General features: G+C 52.2%; 2 protein-coding genes across 11 annotated transcripts in view; one reads left to right on the top strand and one right to left on the bottom strand.

Annotated features, from left to right (window-relative positions):
* BCORL1 (BCL6 corepressor like 1) overlaps positions 1 to 5,735 on the top strand; it is a 63,843-nt gene extending 58,108 nt beyond the window's left edge. For all 7 annotated transcript variants that reach the window (XM_042973784.1, XM_042973783.1, XM_042973786.1 and 4 more), the window contains 2 exons: positions 89 to 242; positions 3,704 to 5,735. In XM_042973784.1, coding sequence (XP_042829718.1) covers positions 89 to 242; positions 3,704 to 3,986 — 437 coding nt within the window. In that variant the 3' untranslated portion in view covers positions 3,987 to 5,735. The remainder of the gene's footprint in view (positions 1 to 88; positions 243 to 3,703) is intronic.
* Positions 5,736 to 10,453: 4,718 nt separating this feature from the next.
* ELF4 (E74 like ETS transcription factor 4) overlaps positions 10,454 to 16,370 on the bottom strand; it is a 49,982-nt gene continuing 44,065 nt past the window's right edge. For all 4 annotated transcript variants that reach the window (XM_042973824.1, XM_042973820.1, XM_042973821.1 and 1 more), the window contains exons 8-9: positions 15,803 to 16,180; positions 10,454 to 14,926 (exon numbers count right to left, since the gene is read on the bottom strand). In XM_042973824.1, coding sequence (XP_042829758.1) covers positions 14,134 to 14,926; positions 15,803 to 16,180 — 1,171 coding nt within the window. In that variant the 3' untranslated portion in view covers positions 10,454 to 14,133. The remainder of the gene's footprint in view (positions 14,927 to 15,802; positions 16,181 to 16,370) is intronic.

Here is a 16,370-nt window from a genome sequence, read left to right on the forward strand (position 1 = left end):
TGTGCCTCTTTATCTTGTTGAAACATTTTTTTTTCTTCAGTTTTGTGCACATAGCTAAGTCCTCATATCCCATGTGCTATCCTTACAGAAGAAAAAGATGGCTTTGCCTGTGACCTCCTCCATAATCCTCCTGGGAACTCTGATCAAGAAGGAGATGATGTGGAAGAGGATGACTTTATGTTTGAGCTCTCAGACAAGCCTCTTCTCCCTTGCTACAACCTCCAAGTGTCAGTGTCCCGCGGGTAAGTGTCTAAGAGCTACAGGGACTGAGTGCCAGGATCCTGGCAACCCCTAGCCTGCCTCCCTGGGAATGGGGGAGTTCTCCAGAAGGAAGCAGAGACCTGAAGAGCACATGCTGGAGCTTAGGAAACCTGACAAATGACCAAGGCCAGCCTGACTTTCCAGCCCTGATTAGTTACATTCAGAACAGAGGCTGTAAGTTCTAGGTATATTGACTATATATGTATTTCCCAAACCCAAAATCTAGATTCAAAGAATCTAGATTCACTCTCTAAAGAATTGCTCTGCTGTTCCTGGGTGTGAGAGATGATCTGGGAGATGTTTGAGCTGATGAACTATTAGAATCTCTGGAACATTTTTGTGGTTTCTGGGAACAGCCAGACAGAATATTTGAAATTGAGATTCTTGGAAAAGCCGGGACATATGGTTCCCATAGCTGAGGGGCTGCTGGGGTCCATAAGTAATCTGCAGGCTGCTTTCTTGTAGCCTTAATGTTGGCGAGATGATGGCCTCAGTGCTGTCATCTCAGATCACTGTGTGTATTGTTAGCAGGCATCACCTGTTTTTGGAGACTAGAATATACTTGACGCTTACCATTAGACCGAACCCAGTTGAATCTTGATTTGAGGGTTCAGAAGGGACAGCCTGGAGACCATGGTCCTTTCGGCTCTTACGGATGGCAGTGTGTGGCAGTGCTGCTCAGGAGGATGCAGAATGAATTGTCTTTTTGTTATCAGCCTCCACCATTAGGTGTTTTCTTCCTCTTTTCCAATATGTTTGCAGATACTTTTAAGGGTACTTGTTCTTTGATACCTATTTTGGAAACATCAGACCCTGTCTTTCTAAAAAAGTGAAGGCACATGAAGTGCACATGGTTGAGAGAGGGGTGCACAATGGATTAGGAGCCCTTAAAGTGAGTCCCTCAAGTTGACTACTCTAACCAATCACCATCCGGCCATGGTTTCTTTGCATCCCTTCCTCCAGGGGCTGATAAGAATAAAAATAGCCTATATGATGACACTGGTTGGGATCAAGTTTCAGGGGCTTTTGGTCCTTATTCTTCTGGGCATCAGCTGATCCCAGAGGGTGGGGCCAGGCGTCTGAGATATAGTATTGCACAGTTAATTAATTCCTCCAGAGTATTCAGCACCTCCTTCTCTGAAACAGGATCTTGGGCTCCAGGCAGTAGAAGGACCAGGCTAGTGTGCATCAGGTGTAGACAGAACACAGGGCAGCTGAGAGCCATGTGCCACTCAGCCACCCGAGCAGCAGGCAGGTTTTCAGTTGAGAACTTGGTATGGGCAAAGCTGGTTTTCCTGACATTACATCCTTCTGTGCCTCTTCTGAATCTGCCCTTGCCCACCACTGCAGCACACTGTGAAATGAATGTTCTTCAAGAAGTAGGAAGGGTGTAGAATGATGACCCACCGAAGTGCCTTCGAGTCATCAAAGCAAAGCTGAATTCTGACCACCAAGTGTTAATGTTCTGAGGGGTCTTTTCCATTCTTTGAAAGAGATGCTTCAAGGGAATGGTGTCTGTAGTCCCTTCCTCTAAACCTAGAGCATTCCATTTCCTGATGGTGTGAGAAAAGGGGTTAGTGTCACAGGGAAGAGTGTTACATTTTAGGGAGAAGGACTGTGGGTCTGGGTAGAAGTGGTAGGTGTTGTACAGAACACTCAGTTCTTTTTATTAAAGTTTATTTTGAGAGAGAAAGTGTGAGCGAGCAGGTGAGGGGCAGAGAGAGAGAATCCCACGCAGGCTCCGTACCCTCAGCACAGAGCCAGATGCAGTGCTTGAACCCACGAACCACAAGACCATGACCCAAGCCAAATCCAAGTGCCAGTCACCCAACCAACCGAGCCACCCAGGTGCCCCAAAAGAAAACACTCGATTCTATAAACATGTCTTCAGCAGGCACACCAGTCAAACCCCGAGGGCCAGAATACAGCCTTCAAAGAATCTCCAGTCTAGAGGAGGTGGGAGACAAGTATACAATTAGTTCTAATAAAAGACAATATGTCCAAAGTGGATTTATTATTATAAAAATTTCATGCAGTTCAGAAAGGTGTCAAGTGAATAATAGAAGTTCTAGTCCACCCTGAGCCCCCATTCCTGTGTCACAGAGAAAACCACAGTTTACATTTCTTTTGTATCCTTTCTGAAATGGGTCATGTTCTAAGTATTATAAAAGGGGTATGAACCAAGCGCCATGAGACTGTGGAAGATGGGATGAACAGGCAGTTTTGTGAAATGGGAACAACCCATTTCACAGGTGAGATGGCGCCTGAGCTGGGCCTGAGAGGAGGGGAAGATGGAGGGCGAGGCACAAGCAGAGGCACGAGACAGACAAGTTCAGAAAGTGGGGCTTGTCCTTCAGCAAATGTCTGGCACTTGGTGGGGTGGGGGGTACACTGTGTGTGTGAGTGTGTGTGTGTTATTAGGAGAGGTTGGGCTGAAGAGTTGAATGGGGTCATGTTTGAAAGGTCTTGCCATAATATCATGGTAACGAATGTGGAGGTTTCTTTGCTGGAGGTACTGGGGATCCATGGAAAGCAGTTTAGGGAGTGAGAAGGCCAGATTTTCTTTTTTAGAAAAGGGGTAGTAACGGATGCAGTGAGGGTAGGTAGGGGTGCAGCAGGGAGACTCTTAGCCAGGGGGAGACCAGTTAGGAGGCTGACACAAATGCTGCCGGTAGGACAGGGCAATGGCCAGGATGGACAGCCTTGGAGACGGGACCATCATCAGGGGAATGCAGTGTCTCTTCCTGGTTTAGTCGAAGCAAGCGCATGGCCTGTGATCGGCCTCCCCGGCACCCCTCCCAGCTGTCCCCAGGCTGCCGCCCAGGCCAGTCGGGTGTGCTCAGCAGAGTCAGACTGGCTGTAACGTGAGCTCTGGCCCTGCAGAAACGATGGTGCTGCCGCTGGAGAAAAAACTTGTCTAATGCATTCCAGAGCCAAAGAGAAATGCCTTTTAGATTACCCACAGTTTAGGCCTTTCTCCACGGCTCCCCGTCTGTTGGGGAAGGTCTTGGAGAATGAAGAGGCACGGGAAACAGGAGTGAGAACAGGAAAGGGAAACCAGACGGGGTAGCAGGGCTCGGTAGGGGAAAGAACTGGTCCCAGCAGATGGTAAATTCCGGGTCATGGGGTGTGGGGAAGGCCTGGGGATGCCTGCTAAGAGTTTTGGGTTCTGGAAGGTCCCTTTCTTTCCTGCTCCCACTATTTTAAAAGGAAGGGGTAGTCACGGGTTGAATGCTCACAACTGAGCTGAAAGCTGGTTCAGCCAGTGCAGGCTAGCACAGGAGATTTTTGCCTCAGTGACACCCAGGGAGTCCATGGTTTAGTTTGGGGGTGGGGGACAGGTAGCCAAACTGGCAGCCTTCCTGGGCCTTCCAGAGTGTTCCTGGCACCCCACTGGTTCCACCCAGGCCTCTTCCATAACTCCTACTCTTGCCTCTTCCAGGCCCTGCAACTGGTTCCTCTTTACCGATGTCCTGAAGAGGCTGAAGCTTTCCTCCAGGATCTTTCAGGCTCGGTTCCCGCACTTTGAAATTGCCACCTTGCCCAAGGCTGAGTTCTACCGGCAGGTGGCCTCCAGTCAGCTTCTGACCCCAGCCGAGAGGCCCGGAGGCATGGACGACAGATCTGCCCCAGGCTCCTCTGAGACTGTGGAGCTGGTGCGGTATGAGCCAGAGCTACTTCGGCTCCTGGGGTCTGAGGTGGAGTTCCAGCCGTGGAACAGTTGACCGGGAAAACAGCCCCTCCCTTTTCTTCTTTCTCCTCCCAAGTTCACCCTTCCCCACTTCCCATGTCTTTCCCCCACCGAGCACCAGACTGCAGAATGAGGCAATAATACGGACCAACAAGAAGCCGCCTTATCAATGCCAGCATTAGTGACTGGATTTTTTTTTTTTTTTCTGGTTATAATTAGTTCTCATCTCCCTGTCATCGTCATTGTTGTTGTGGTTGGTGATGGGGGTGGAAAGTTGAATTCCACGTCTGAGGGCAAGAGGTCCCAGGGATGGTGGGAGGTGGTGCCAGGGTCCCTTGGGGTGGCCTCAGCCTGTCCGGAGGAGAAATGAGAAAAGGCCAAATCTCTGAGCGCCCCCTCTGTTCCCCTGTGTTCTTCTGTCTTCCATAGTATTTATTTTATTAGTATTTAATTTGTATTGTTTCATTGGTTTCTGATAAGTCTGTATCACTGTGACGATTTGAGACAACTTGTTGTATTGAGGGACTTTCTTCACCTCCTTTCTTTGTCTTTCTTGATAAGCTCTGGAGCTGCCCCCTCCCTCTGACAGTTACTCCCAGGTTTGTTTTCACCCCACTGGGGAGGGGGCAGGTGGGGCAGGGGGCCGAGGACCCGTGACTGATGAAGGTGGCTGGTGCTGGCCTGGGGCTGGGGGGATTGAGGATAATCCTGAGGCTTTGGTGCTCCCCCCCCCATTTTTTTATTGTTTTACCACCTGCCCTTCACAGCAGCCCTGTCTCGAGATTAGGGAGGTTTCTGGGGAGGGGTGGATTGTGAGGGTGAGGGGCTAGTGAGTCACTCTACTTGGGGAGAGTCAAGAATGGGAGTGAAAGCTAAGGTCACCCCTCCTCACACTTCCTTCACTGCTCCCCTCAGAGTGCACAACATGGGCTTGTTCCCACGTCTCCTCCACCCACCCCTGCACCTCCATCCACCCCACCCCATTCTGCCTTTGCCCCTTCTGGATGCTGAGCCTCTCAGCTCCCAGCCCTTGTCTATCACCTCTCCCCTTCCCAGATTCAGCACCCACTTTCTCTCTCCTCCCTGCTTCTCCCTCTGCCCCCCATTCTCCTTTGGAATCTGCAGAGGGCTCTGGGATTGATGGCCAGATGTGAGATCCAGGCCTCAGCTGTTTCCTAGGTGAGGGCAGGAGGCTGGGCTCCAGCCGGGCTCCACTCCTACCTCGCCTCAGGACCTGGGGCTGAGTGTGGGGCCCCTGCCAGGCCTCCCTCCTGGCCTCCAGCACTGGGTTTGTTGAAGGAGAGAGAGGGAGAGAGGGGAGGAGCTTGGGCTGTTTCCCTGTCCCTTCCCCCCTCTGTGGCATTGTCTTTCCTATTCCTGTTCTTATTTTTCTACCAATTGCTATTTTTTCCAAACAATCCTTGTAGAGAGTATGTACCATCTAAAGGCAGGAGGGCCTGGCTATGGCCAGCTGATTGGAGATGGTACAGTTTTATTGTACAGGTGCTAAAACAACAACAACAAAAGAAGAAAATGGAAAAAAAAAAGACAAAAAAAAACGGCAAAAAAAAAAAAAAAAAAAGCCAGTTTGAGGATGGGACAATCTGTTCTCTGGAGACTCCTGACCCATGTGGGAGATTGGTGGTTATTTTCTTTGTATTGTGTTTGTTCTTTGTTCCCAGGGGGAAGTTCAAGGCCCCCTTCTGTAGGACTGCTCCCCACCCCCACCATACTGCCCAGTTGGTTTTGAACAGTTGTTCTCCCTTAAAAAAAAAAAAAAATATATATATATATATGTATATATATATATATATATATATACATATATATATATATAAAGTTGAGGGGTTTTGGGTTTTAATTTTTTGGTTTTGTGGGGGTTCATGGTATTGTGTGGTTTATTTTATGTTTCCTTTACCTTTTTGCATTTGGGTGTGTATTCTGGCTGCCCTTTATGTTTCATTTTAAGCAACTGGCTGTGGAGTCAAAAACACTTGCATACTGAAAACCTGCGTCAGGGCTTCTGTCTCCTGTCTTTACTCTTTTCCCCATATTGGTTTTTCTGTGGTTAAAGCAGATGGGTGTCCTGATGAAGTCAATGGGAAACCCCTGATCCTGCCTTGCAGTTTGGGTACAAATGAGGACAAGGTGGAGGGGCTAGACAACATTTGGGTCACTGGGGCAAGATCTGGAAAGAAAAGGCAAGGCAGGGGCACATCCTGGGCTGCAGGAGCTGTGGGGAGAATTGAATATCTGCATCAGTTTAGGTGTGTGTGTGTGTGGGTGTGGGTGTGGGCACACGTGTGTGCGTGCACCTTGTTTGCTATAGGAGTAGCAGAGCTGGAAGGAGAGCCCTCTCTTAGGCGGCTCAAGGAAATCACCTGCCTGCTGGCTCTCTTGCCCTGGGCCACCCACATCCACATCTGACTGCACAGTCTTATCACTGCCCTCACTGTTGTGCCCCTGGCCTCCCACCCCCGGGCCGCCCACATGGTGCAGGCAGTCCACACTTCCGGTTTCCTAAGACCCAGCTACTATGGAGGCAAGATGCCCGTCCTGTATTTTACACTTTTTCTTCCCACTTCTGAAAAACAGTGGTAGAAGCTCCTAGTTCCTTTTGCCTGCTGGCTTCAGAACGTACCTGTTACTGTTTGAGGGGGAAGTGGATGTTTGACAGGCCTGGGATGTCTCCCTGTGTAAGTCTCTGGAGAACCCTGTCAGTGTACAAGTGAGGGTATCTGTGGGTCTGGCCAACTGGAGTCTAGCCACCCCCAGGAGCAAACTATGAGCTGCTCTTTGCTCCAGCCCCAGGAGCGTGCTTCAACTCGGGTCTTTCTGCCCAGGTGGAGGAACATCCATCCCTTGGAGCCACAGCATTAATCTTCCTCATTGGCCTTTGCTTACTCGCTTTCTGATCTCGAGGCCTGTAGACTACTTGCTTTCTCAGGTTCCTAAACAACCCCATAGCAGTACTGAATTTAGGTCAATCCTCTGTTTGGAACTTGGAGTGAAGAAATCAGACAAGTCAATAGGTCACAAAAGCTATGTAGTGAGTGCAAGGATTCAGCTCAAAGGGCAAGGGCACTGGGGTGGTTAGAAGGACTTACTGGGAGAGAGGGTGCCCAGTTGACACTTAAGTAGAAAAATAGGAATTAGGGGTGTCAGGGAAGCATCTCTGAACTGAGGGGACAATCCGAGCAAAGGCTTGGAGACAAATGAGAGTAGTATGTGCAGGAAACTATAAGCCACTTCAGTGTCACTGCAGCTGGAAGGGACAGATGGGGAAGGAGGGGGCAGGAGCCCTGCCAGGCATGCCAACGGGCACGGCTTGGACTTTTGCCCTAGATGGTGGGAACCACGGGAAAACTTTAAACTGGGTAGTGATAGAGGGTTTTTTGTTTTTGTTTTAGTTTTAATGGTAAAAATGTGTTGGAGGTGGGCCACAGAGAAAGACAGGTAATCGCTTGAGATTCAGGTGAAAGGAGGAAGGGAGAGTGGTGAGGGTACTATAAGAATTTCTAATTGAAGGCAGGAGGGAGATGCCATGGGTAGAGTCAGAATGACTCCAAAGAGAGGGTGCCTGGGTGGCTCTGATGGCGTCTGACTTCAGCTCAGGTCATGATTTCATGGTTGGTGAGCTGGAGCCTCACATGGGGCTCTGCACTCACAGTGCAGAACCTGCTTGGGATTCTGTCTCTCTCCCTCCTTCTCTGTCCCTGCCACTCTCTCTCTCTCTCTCTCTCTCAAAATAAATAAGTAAACTTTATTAAAAAAAAAAAAAGAATGACCCCAAATAAATAGGTGAGGGTCCTTTGGGGAGCCATGGACATCCCTGTGCTTCTGGGTTTGGGTGTGTGGGTGCACACACCCCTTTATTTCCCTGCAGAAAGGAGGCAAGTTAAAAGCAAAACCAAAAAGTTCCTTGTTCTCTTGCCTTTGGGCTCCTTTCCACACACCTTTCCCAGATAGGGCTCACTGCCCTTCAGCCAGAGTGGGAAGACCAAGGCAGGAGGTATGGGTTGTGTGATATGAAGCCTGCATCCCTGCTCCAGATTGGGGTGATCTAATCCTTCCAGTGCGGCCTAGGGGAAGGAGCCAGCTCCACCACTTGCCACCTAGGCTGACCTTGGGTGAGAACCCAATCTTTCTGACTCTACATCGCTCCGTCTGCCAAATAGGGCTCAATTTACCCACGAAGGAAGAGAATCATACTGAGTAAACACGGCTGTTTAGCTGAAGTTAGTTCCTCCTACGTGTCGTGGGCCAACAGTTAATGATGGTTTTACCAGAATGTTCCTCTTTGGGGTGCAGGGTTAAAGGGAGGCCCTGTTCAAGTCTCCGTATTTCCGGAGAACGGGCCATCCGCTATCCGCGCATCCCTATTTGGGTCGGAGGGGGGTCACTTGGGCAGTAAACTGCCCCTTCCACATTCTAACCTTTAACAGGGAAGCTTGTTGAGTGTTTTATTGTGTCCAGCCTGCCAAGCCGTGTGTGTGTGTGTGTGTGTGTGTGTGTGTGTTTTAGGGAGAATGGGGTCTGCCCCAAGGGCAGCCTGCTTAGCTGCCATGGGGAGGTGCCGAGCTCGGGCCTCCTGGACCCCGCAATGGGCAGCCCAGGACTCCACGTGTTCCCCTAGACTCCGGGTTTACACCGCGAGGGGAGCGGGCGCGCCGCAGCGTCGGGCAGCTGGGTGCGGACGCCTCCCCGGCCCGGCACCGGCCCTGCGGGAGCCCAGGCTCACACCACAGCGGGCGGTCCGGGGCCCTCCGCAGGCAAACGGATGCCGCGGGCGCCTCGATCGCTAGTCGATTTCAAGGTGGAAAGCGGCGCCTCGTGGACGTGCAGCTATAGGCAGGCCGCGGTGGGGAGGCGGGCCAGGCCGGACGCCCCCGCGGCGAAAAGCAGAGGCGGAGGCTCCCTCCCGAAGCCGGGGAAGAGCGGCGGCCCGCGCGCCGGGCCGGGTGCGCTGCAAGCTCACCTGCTGGTCGGGGAGGCTGGGTGAGGGGGCCGATGGGGGGGGCGGGGCCAGGGCGCGACAGGCCAATGGGGAGAGGGCATTCAGGCCACTGCTAAATTCTCCCGGGAAAGTAGAGGGGTGGAGTGCAGGGGGGAATTCTAAGTTCCCGAGCAATGGAAGGCCTTGGTGGGGCCCGAAGCCGCTCAGGGACAGTTGGGGGCTCAGAGTCAGGACCGAGGGACGGAAGGGCGCCGGCCCCACCCTGGCCGCCTCCCCCTTCCCGGGCTCTCCCGGGTCGTCAGCCCGCCATCGCCAGCTCGAGAGCTCCACCTACTGGACGTTGGTCCTCACGTCCGGCACGCCAGGGGCAGAGACTCTCGAACGCTGAGATCGTCTTGGCTTCTAAGCCCTGGGAGCGAGCGGTGGGAGGGAGATGAGCTCACTCACCTCGGGTCCAGCAGCTTTGGAAGCAGAGACCTCTTTAAAAATACGTTATGGGGGGAACGCCTGGGTGGCTCAGGTTATGCTCTCGTGGTGCGTGGGTTCGAGCCCCGCCTCAGGCTCCGTACTGACAGTGCAGAGCCTGCTTGTGATTATCTCTCCCCTTGCCCCTCCCGCACTTTTTTCTCTCTTTTTCTCTCTCTCTCAAAATAAACTTTAAAAATAAAAACAGGGGCGCCTGGGTGGCTCAGTCAGTTAAGCGGCCGACTTCGGCTCAGGTCATGATCTCGCGGTTCTGAGTTCGAGCCCCGCCCCGTGGGGCTCGGTGCTGTCTAGAGCCCGGAGCCTGCTTCGGCTTCTGTGTTTCTGTCTCTATCTGCCCCTCCCCTGCTCATGCTCTGTCTGTGTCTCTGTCCCTCTCTTTCTGTCAAAAAAAAAAAAAAATTAAAAAACATTTTTAAAACTTTAAAAATAAAATAATAAAAATACATTACTGAGAATGCCTGGGGGCTCAGTCCGTTGAGCATCTGAGTCTTGATTTGGGGGCAGGTCGTGATCCCAGGGTGTGGGATCTAGCCCGGCTCCAGGCTTCACACTTAGCATGGATTCTTAAGATTCTCTCTCTCTCTCTCTGTCTCTGTCTCTCTGTCTCTCCCCCCCCCCCCACCCCTCCCCTGCTCTCTGTATCTCTTTCTCTCTCAAATAAAAACAAATATGTTATGGAGTCAGAAAAACCTATGATGGTATAAGAATAACTTCTTGCCTCGCCCTTTCCATGGGTCCTGAACCTTTCTGCCACTCCTTTCCAGCCAGAGGTGAGGAACCAGTGCTGAAGCTGAAAAGGGCAGGGCAAAGGGGTAGGGAGTTTCAGGAGTCCCCAGTGGCTCCTGGTGACAGCAAGGCACAGCTAGAAGCAGCCTCAGGCTCCTCTGGACCCTGTTAGGAGGGGGGCAGGTAGACCTGGGCAAGGAATCAGCTGCCTGCAGTCATATGAGGGGCCAAAAGGCTGTGAGAGCCCCCAAGTATGGGTTGTCCTTCCCCTCCCCCTTTTGCCTGCTACAGTATATGGCTGAAATCCCCATGATTAGAAACATGACTCATTGTTTCTTTCAATAAACATTTATTGAGCACCTACTGTGTGCCAGGCACTGTGCTAGGCGCTGGGGATACATCAGTGACTAACACACAGTCCCTGTCCTTGAGGAGCTCACAGTCTATTAGAGAGGCAACATACATAAACACATAGCTAAGGAGCTACCATGTGCTAAGTGCTACAGGAAGAGGTATACACAAAGTGCTGCGGGAGCCCAGAGGAAGGAGGGATACATCAGCTGCTAGGGGGTGAGGAGCGGGTCTCCTGACCCCATTACACCGTCTTCGCAAAGGCAAGGAGGTTGTTGCCACATGACCCTGGCAAAAATGAACCGGTCTCCTGAGGGTCTCCTCCGGCCCTCTCCCATAACTAGATCAGCACAGGTTGGTTGACCAGATTAGCTACTTTAACACTTTGAATTAGGAAAGAAACTGGACAGGGAAGTTTCTTTAGGGGCAGGGGGTGTTCAAAGTAGTAACAACTCTTGGGTGATAAGGCTGGGGGGTGGGAGTGGGGGCATCATGAGGGCACTGAGCCAGAGAGGGCTGGCCCTGGGCAGTGGAGCACCTAGGGTGAGTGCCTGTGCAGAGGGGAGGTCAGAGGTCACCAGCCTCAGACTTTCTTCCCCATCTCTCAGCAGCTCAGTGGGCTCACTGATGCTCACTAGATGGTTCATAGCTTGCCCCGCTCTGTGGGTGGTACAGCCCCCCGCCCCTCGAAAGGTGGCACACTAAGTGGGGAGACTAAATAGGCCCAGGTCATTGAAGATTTAAGTAACAGTTTGTGATTATAACAGAGGAGATGTCACTATTCATGAGCAGTTGCCAAAAGAGTGGCAATTGGTGCGAATTTCAAATGAAGAACTCAGGGGTAGTCTGGTCTGGGGAGGCAGCTTCCGTGAACAGAGTCTTAAAGGATGGATACAATTTAATTGGTACTAACAGGGTGGGAAGAGCATCCTGGTTGAGCAGAACCAAGTAAAGCAAAACCGCAGAGGTGGGAAACTTCAAACAGAGGCAAACTCAAAGGCCGGGGGAATCCCTGTTTGGAGCAGGACCCCGGGGGTCAGGGAAGGAATGTGAGAGATGACTAGGGAAGTCAGTTGGGGCTTGATGGTGAAGGGCCTTTGCCAGAAGGTCCAAGGACTTGGGGCCTTCCTTTTGGAATTACTGCCCTGAGTCCTCAAATGTTCCCTCCCCTCTCCTCCAGGACCCCTGGACTGCTTTGTGGTTCAGCAAATTAAAATTTAATGCTCAGCTGCCAGAACAGATAGGAGGCTAAAGTATTTTGAGTATCACCCCTACCTATAGGCAATGAAGAGCCATTGAAGGCTTTTTAGCAGAGAAAGAACAGGACTGGTGCCCCAGCAGGCAGATCAGAGAGGGGGACAGGTCACACTGCGCTGTGTTGGTGTATCCGGGAAAGAGATACACTCGAGTAAGTCTGAGCTAGGCTGGAGGCTCTGAGAATGTGGAAGAAAGGCTAGATTTCGGAGACATGGCAAACGGCCTGGACTTCAAGAGATGGGGGAGGGTTAGGGTCAAATGAAGGCAGCCGTCAGATGGCTCTGAAATGTCAAGCTTAGAAGGTCAGGAAAATGGTGGCACCTTTCACAGAAATAGGCAAGTCATGACAGATTTTTGTTTTGGGGGAGGGAAAGGTTGTGTGTGTGTGTGTGTGTGTGAAGACTTTCAAATCCATTTTTGATGGGCTGTGTTTGAGGCATGACAGGCATCTGGATGGAAATGTCCAGCAGGCCGCTGGAAGTGCAAGCAGGAGCTGAGGAGAAAAGTGGGGGCTGACTCTCTCAATTTCAGCCCCATCCCCAAAGAGCCAAGGCAGAGCCAGGAGAGCGGCTGAGACCCTTGGTGGGCACCCACATTTAAAGTGGCAGATGTGGGGCCAGCACAGGTACAGAGGGTAGCCCAAGAACCCAGCTACTGCAAGAGGGGGGAGAAAGTAGTGTCACGAGCCATGAGGGCTCACAGGGACTGAGAACTGTGAAGAAGACACTTCATGTCACCGTGAGGGTATCAGTGACCTTCAGATGATGAGTTCTACGGATTTGGGGCGGGGGCAGGGCCACCCCTAATCCACGCAGTGACTTTGTGCAAATTTTGTTTGAAAGGTGACTCTTTCTTGGGATGTTTCACTTTCCATCATTGGGAATTTGTCATAATAACCTGATCATATTAGAAAAAGGCATTTTAATGCCGAGTGTTGGAGATGTGTAATAAATACACCTGCACATCCATATATGTTTCCTTTCCAGGGAGAGAAGGGGGAAGCACAAGAAGAGAGTGGGAGAGAATGATAGGAGGCTTGGCAGTGACCAGAAGGAGAGAGAGAACAACCTGGGGAGGTAGTTAGGTCTAATGGATGGTTTTATACTGAGGACACAGAAAAGGTCCTGAGGCACTGATTCACATTAACCAAATTCACCAGATCATATCATTGTTTCTGAGGCTGTCAACATGTTTTAACTCTTAGCCTTGCCCCCCCAATTTTCGCGGGAGAGAGGCAAGCTAATTCAAAGGGGAAGGAGGAGTTAGGCCAAGGGTTTGACCTAATAGAGGATCAGTTGAAACTTCCTCAGAAAGAAGAAAGAGGGAAGCAAGGAACCATGTAGAGATGGGAGAAGTGCCATGGGGGCTCACATCTGCTGGCTCCTGTCTTCTTGTTGCAGGAAGAGTCAGGGCTAGGTGCAACTGAAAGTTGGCGATGAGTGTCAACGGTCCACTCGAGGACTGTGATAGCCATTGTGGGGGCGAGTGGGTTGGCAAGCCTACAAGGTGAGTAGAAGGCACGCTGAGCAGCAGGCACACACGGGTGAGGACGGAGGCAGAGCCAGCATGCACCGCGACACGGCTGTCCCAGCAATGCCTGACAGCAGGGAGGTATCGGGATGACACTCATCAAGAGGGAGTCCACACCCTCGGCACATTCAATTAATTCAGCCCCTGCCTGGGGACTTTCTATCTGGGTCTGACCTTGGCCCTTCTAACCGCGTCTTCCCCAGCACACATGCCCACTGAAATCCTCGTACCCTGGACCTGCTCCAGCTCTGTGACATCTCTCTCAATTTGGGGGATCCAGCATATACCCCACAGCCTCAGAGCAACTGAATCTCGGTTTGTACAGAGGGCACTAGAGAATGCTTTCCCTTAAAAAACACTCCCCATCTCTGCAGCTGACCCGCAAAGACACACACCCTTGAATACCTCACAGCTACACGCCCATCCTCCCCAAAGAAACAGAGATACAGACCCACAAGTACACACAAATACATACAGAGATATTCACATACGGGATAGGAAATTCCCTGTGGAGGGAACGTAGATGGTGAAATATAGCCCCACGACAGGACTCTTCCCCCAGAGCCCCTGCCTCAGCCCTGGCCACAAACTTCTCAGGAGGTTTTCGCTCCATCACCAAGTCAGCCCATTACCCTGACAAGAGCATATCCCCTAGTGCTCTTGAAGGCCATGGTCTGACGCCACGGATGCTCAAATTGGGCATGGCTTGGCCGTGGTGACACCGGGCAGGGGTTGGGGACAGGGGATCTGGTGTATTGACATCCCACTGAAAAGGGCAGGTGTGCTGTTTCAGTCAGTCTCTGCTACAGGAAGTCCATATAAAAATGCTGTTCAACTTTGCCTGTTGGGACACACCTCCCCCGACCCCCTTCATTTATATGTCATGGGGCTCCATCTTTATAAGCGAAGTGGGGTTGAATGGGGAGAAGGGGGCTGGGGTTGGGGATCTGGTAAGCAGGCTCCCAGATGTGGTCACATTAGGCTCAGCCATAAACAGGGACCCTGAGCCTGAGGAGAGCTCAAGTTCAGCCACTGGGGTCAGCCCAACAGTGGGGCAGCTGGGAGAAGAGAAAGTCTGGTTCCCCGGAAGGGAACCCCTTGAAACCACCTGGGTTGGAAGTGGCTGAAGGTGAGCCCGATCCCTCAGGAGCTCCCTCAGGGTCTCTTCAGGAACCAGCAGCCCCTCCATGGGGGCCCCAGTCACCATGCCCTGCACATATGAGGAGGGCCTCAGTGGCCCCTCCTTGACCCCAGGGGCTGCTGTGGCACCCGAAGTCCTGATGAAGGCAGCGATGACAGTCCCAGGGGCCTGAGAGCTGGGCCCTGCTGCTCCAGCCCCTGTGACGGAGGATGGTGCTGGGTTGGTTGGACGGTTGGCCCCAGCCAGAAGTTGGGGGAGACCACTAAGAATCAGCGGAGCCCCTGGTGCTGCCACCTGACTTTCTTGGAAACTGGTGTTCAGGGGGAAGGAGGCCTGCAAAGTGAAGGTGTCCTTGAAGGTCGTAGCAGGCGGAACACTCTGGAGAACAAGCTGGGTTGAAGCAGTAGTACTGGCAGGAGGCCCGTTGGTCAGCACTGTGGTCAGTGGGATTGTCTGCAGGGTCAGGGCCGAGCCTGACCCCACAGGGGCCACTCCTAGGTGGATGTTGCTGGGCACTGAAGAAGTACTGAGAAGAAACAGAAAACAGATTTGGTTAAGGCAGAAGGCATCTCCCAACTGGCTAGGGAGCAGGGCACAGGAGGAACAGAGCTGAAGGTGTGGTTTCTTTGCTGTTGTACCAGCCAACACCTACTGAGTACTTAGTATAGGTCAGGAATCGTTCTAAATGCCTGGCATGTGGTATTTCACTCAATCTCCCAAACAACCCACAAATTGAATAAGATTAATAATGTGATTTTACAGCTTGAGGAAACGGAAGCACGGAGAGGTTATGTAACTTGCCTTAGACCACACAGCTAGTCGCAGGGACCACATCTAGGCTTTGTGACCCCCAAGCTCATGTTGCTCACCACTCCGCTCTATTGCCTTCCCTCTTCAGGAGAGCACCTTATCCACGCCAGTGTAGTGAGAGTAACATACACATAACTCAAAGCCCAACCTTCTCAGGGAAAATTTGGAGGCACTGAGCATGGACAAGAAGTAGCGAGAGCTTTCCAGGTGGCCCTGGAGGGCCTGAGGGAAGCAGAATGGGTGTCTCTGTACCATCCGCCATTGTCTCTTTTCTGGAATGGAGGAGGCTTGGGGAGATGGGCCCAGATGTGGAGGTACCTGGTGGCTACTTGGGGAGCACTCTGAAATAACCAAAACAGCCCCAGCTGGTGACAGAAGCTGCCCAGGTCAAGTGCTGGCGTTGCCATTATTTTAGCGTGCGACCTTGGGCAAGTCACTTTTCCCCTCTTGACCAACAGGTGCCCTACTGGCTTCCCAGGGATTCTGGGAGTGTCCCGTGAGACTGGAGACACAGCAGAACTCCTCAAGAAGTTGAACACTCTCCCCAAACACGGTCTTAGTAGAAGACCTGTAATGACTCCAGGGCCCTTACCTCATGGCTTTGGGGAATTTGGCCTGGCTCTCCGGGGGAGGGATGAGCACGGCGGAGGTAGTGGGGATCTCCTCATCTGCACACAGTCCCACTTCCAGATTTGCAGACGGCTGTAAGCCAACGCTCTGAACCTTTGGCTTTTCCCAGGAAGGGCCTGCCTTGCCCTGGGGAACAGCTCTGGCCGAGACCCTGGAGCTGGCTCGCCTGGTGGTGCTGGTGGAGGAGGTGCAGGGAGTGGAGGCCCGAGGGGAGGCCGCCGTGACTTCACTTCTCTCATCCTCGTCTTCGATCACCACCAGGTCCTTGGGCATCTCCTTAAACTGGTACACCAGCCTCTGCCCTTCCACTTTGGCAAGGATGCCTCTTTGGTAGTAGTATCTGGGGGACGAGGGCCGGGGATGTGGGGAGTTAGGCCGGGACACGCCACCCTCCAGGGCAGGTCCGGCAGGAAGAGGGGGCAGCCAGGCAGCCAGATGGGAGCCCAGGGCAAGGGAGCCCAGCCAAGGCCAACTCTTGGACTTGGAAGGCTTTTATGAAATTCCTGAGATCTCCCCCTGAGGACACAAAG

This window comes from Panthera tigris, chromosome X (assembly GCF_018350195.1).
Source record: "Panthera tigris isolate Pti1 chromosome X, P.tigris_Pti1_mat1.1, whole genome shotgun sequence".
Classification (NCBI taxonomy): Eukaryota; Metazoa; Chordata; class Mammalia; order Carnivora; family Felidae; genus Panthera; species Panthera tigris.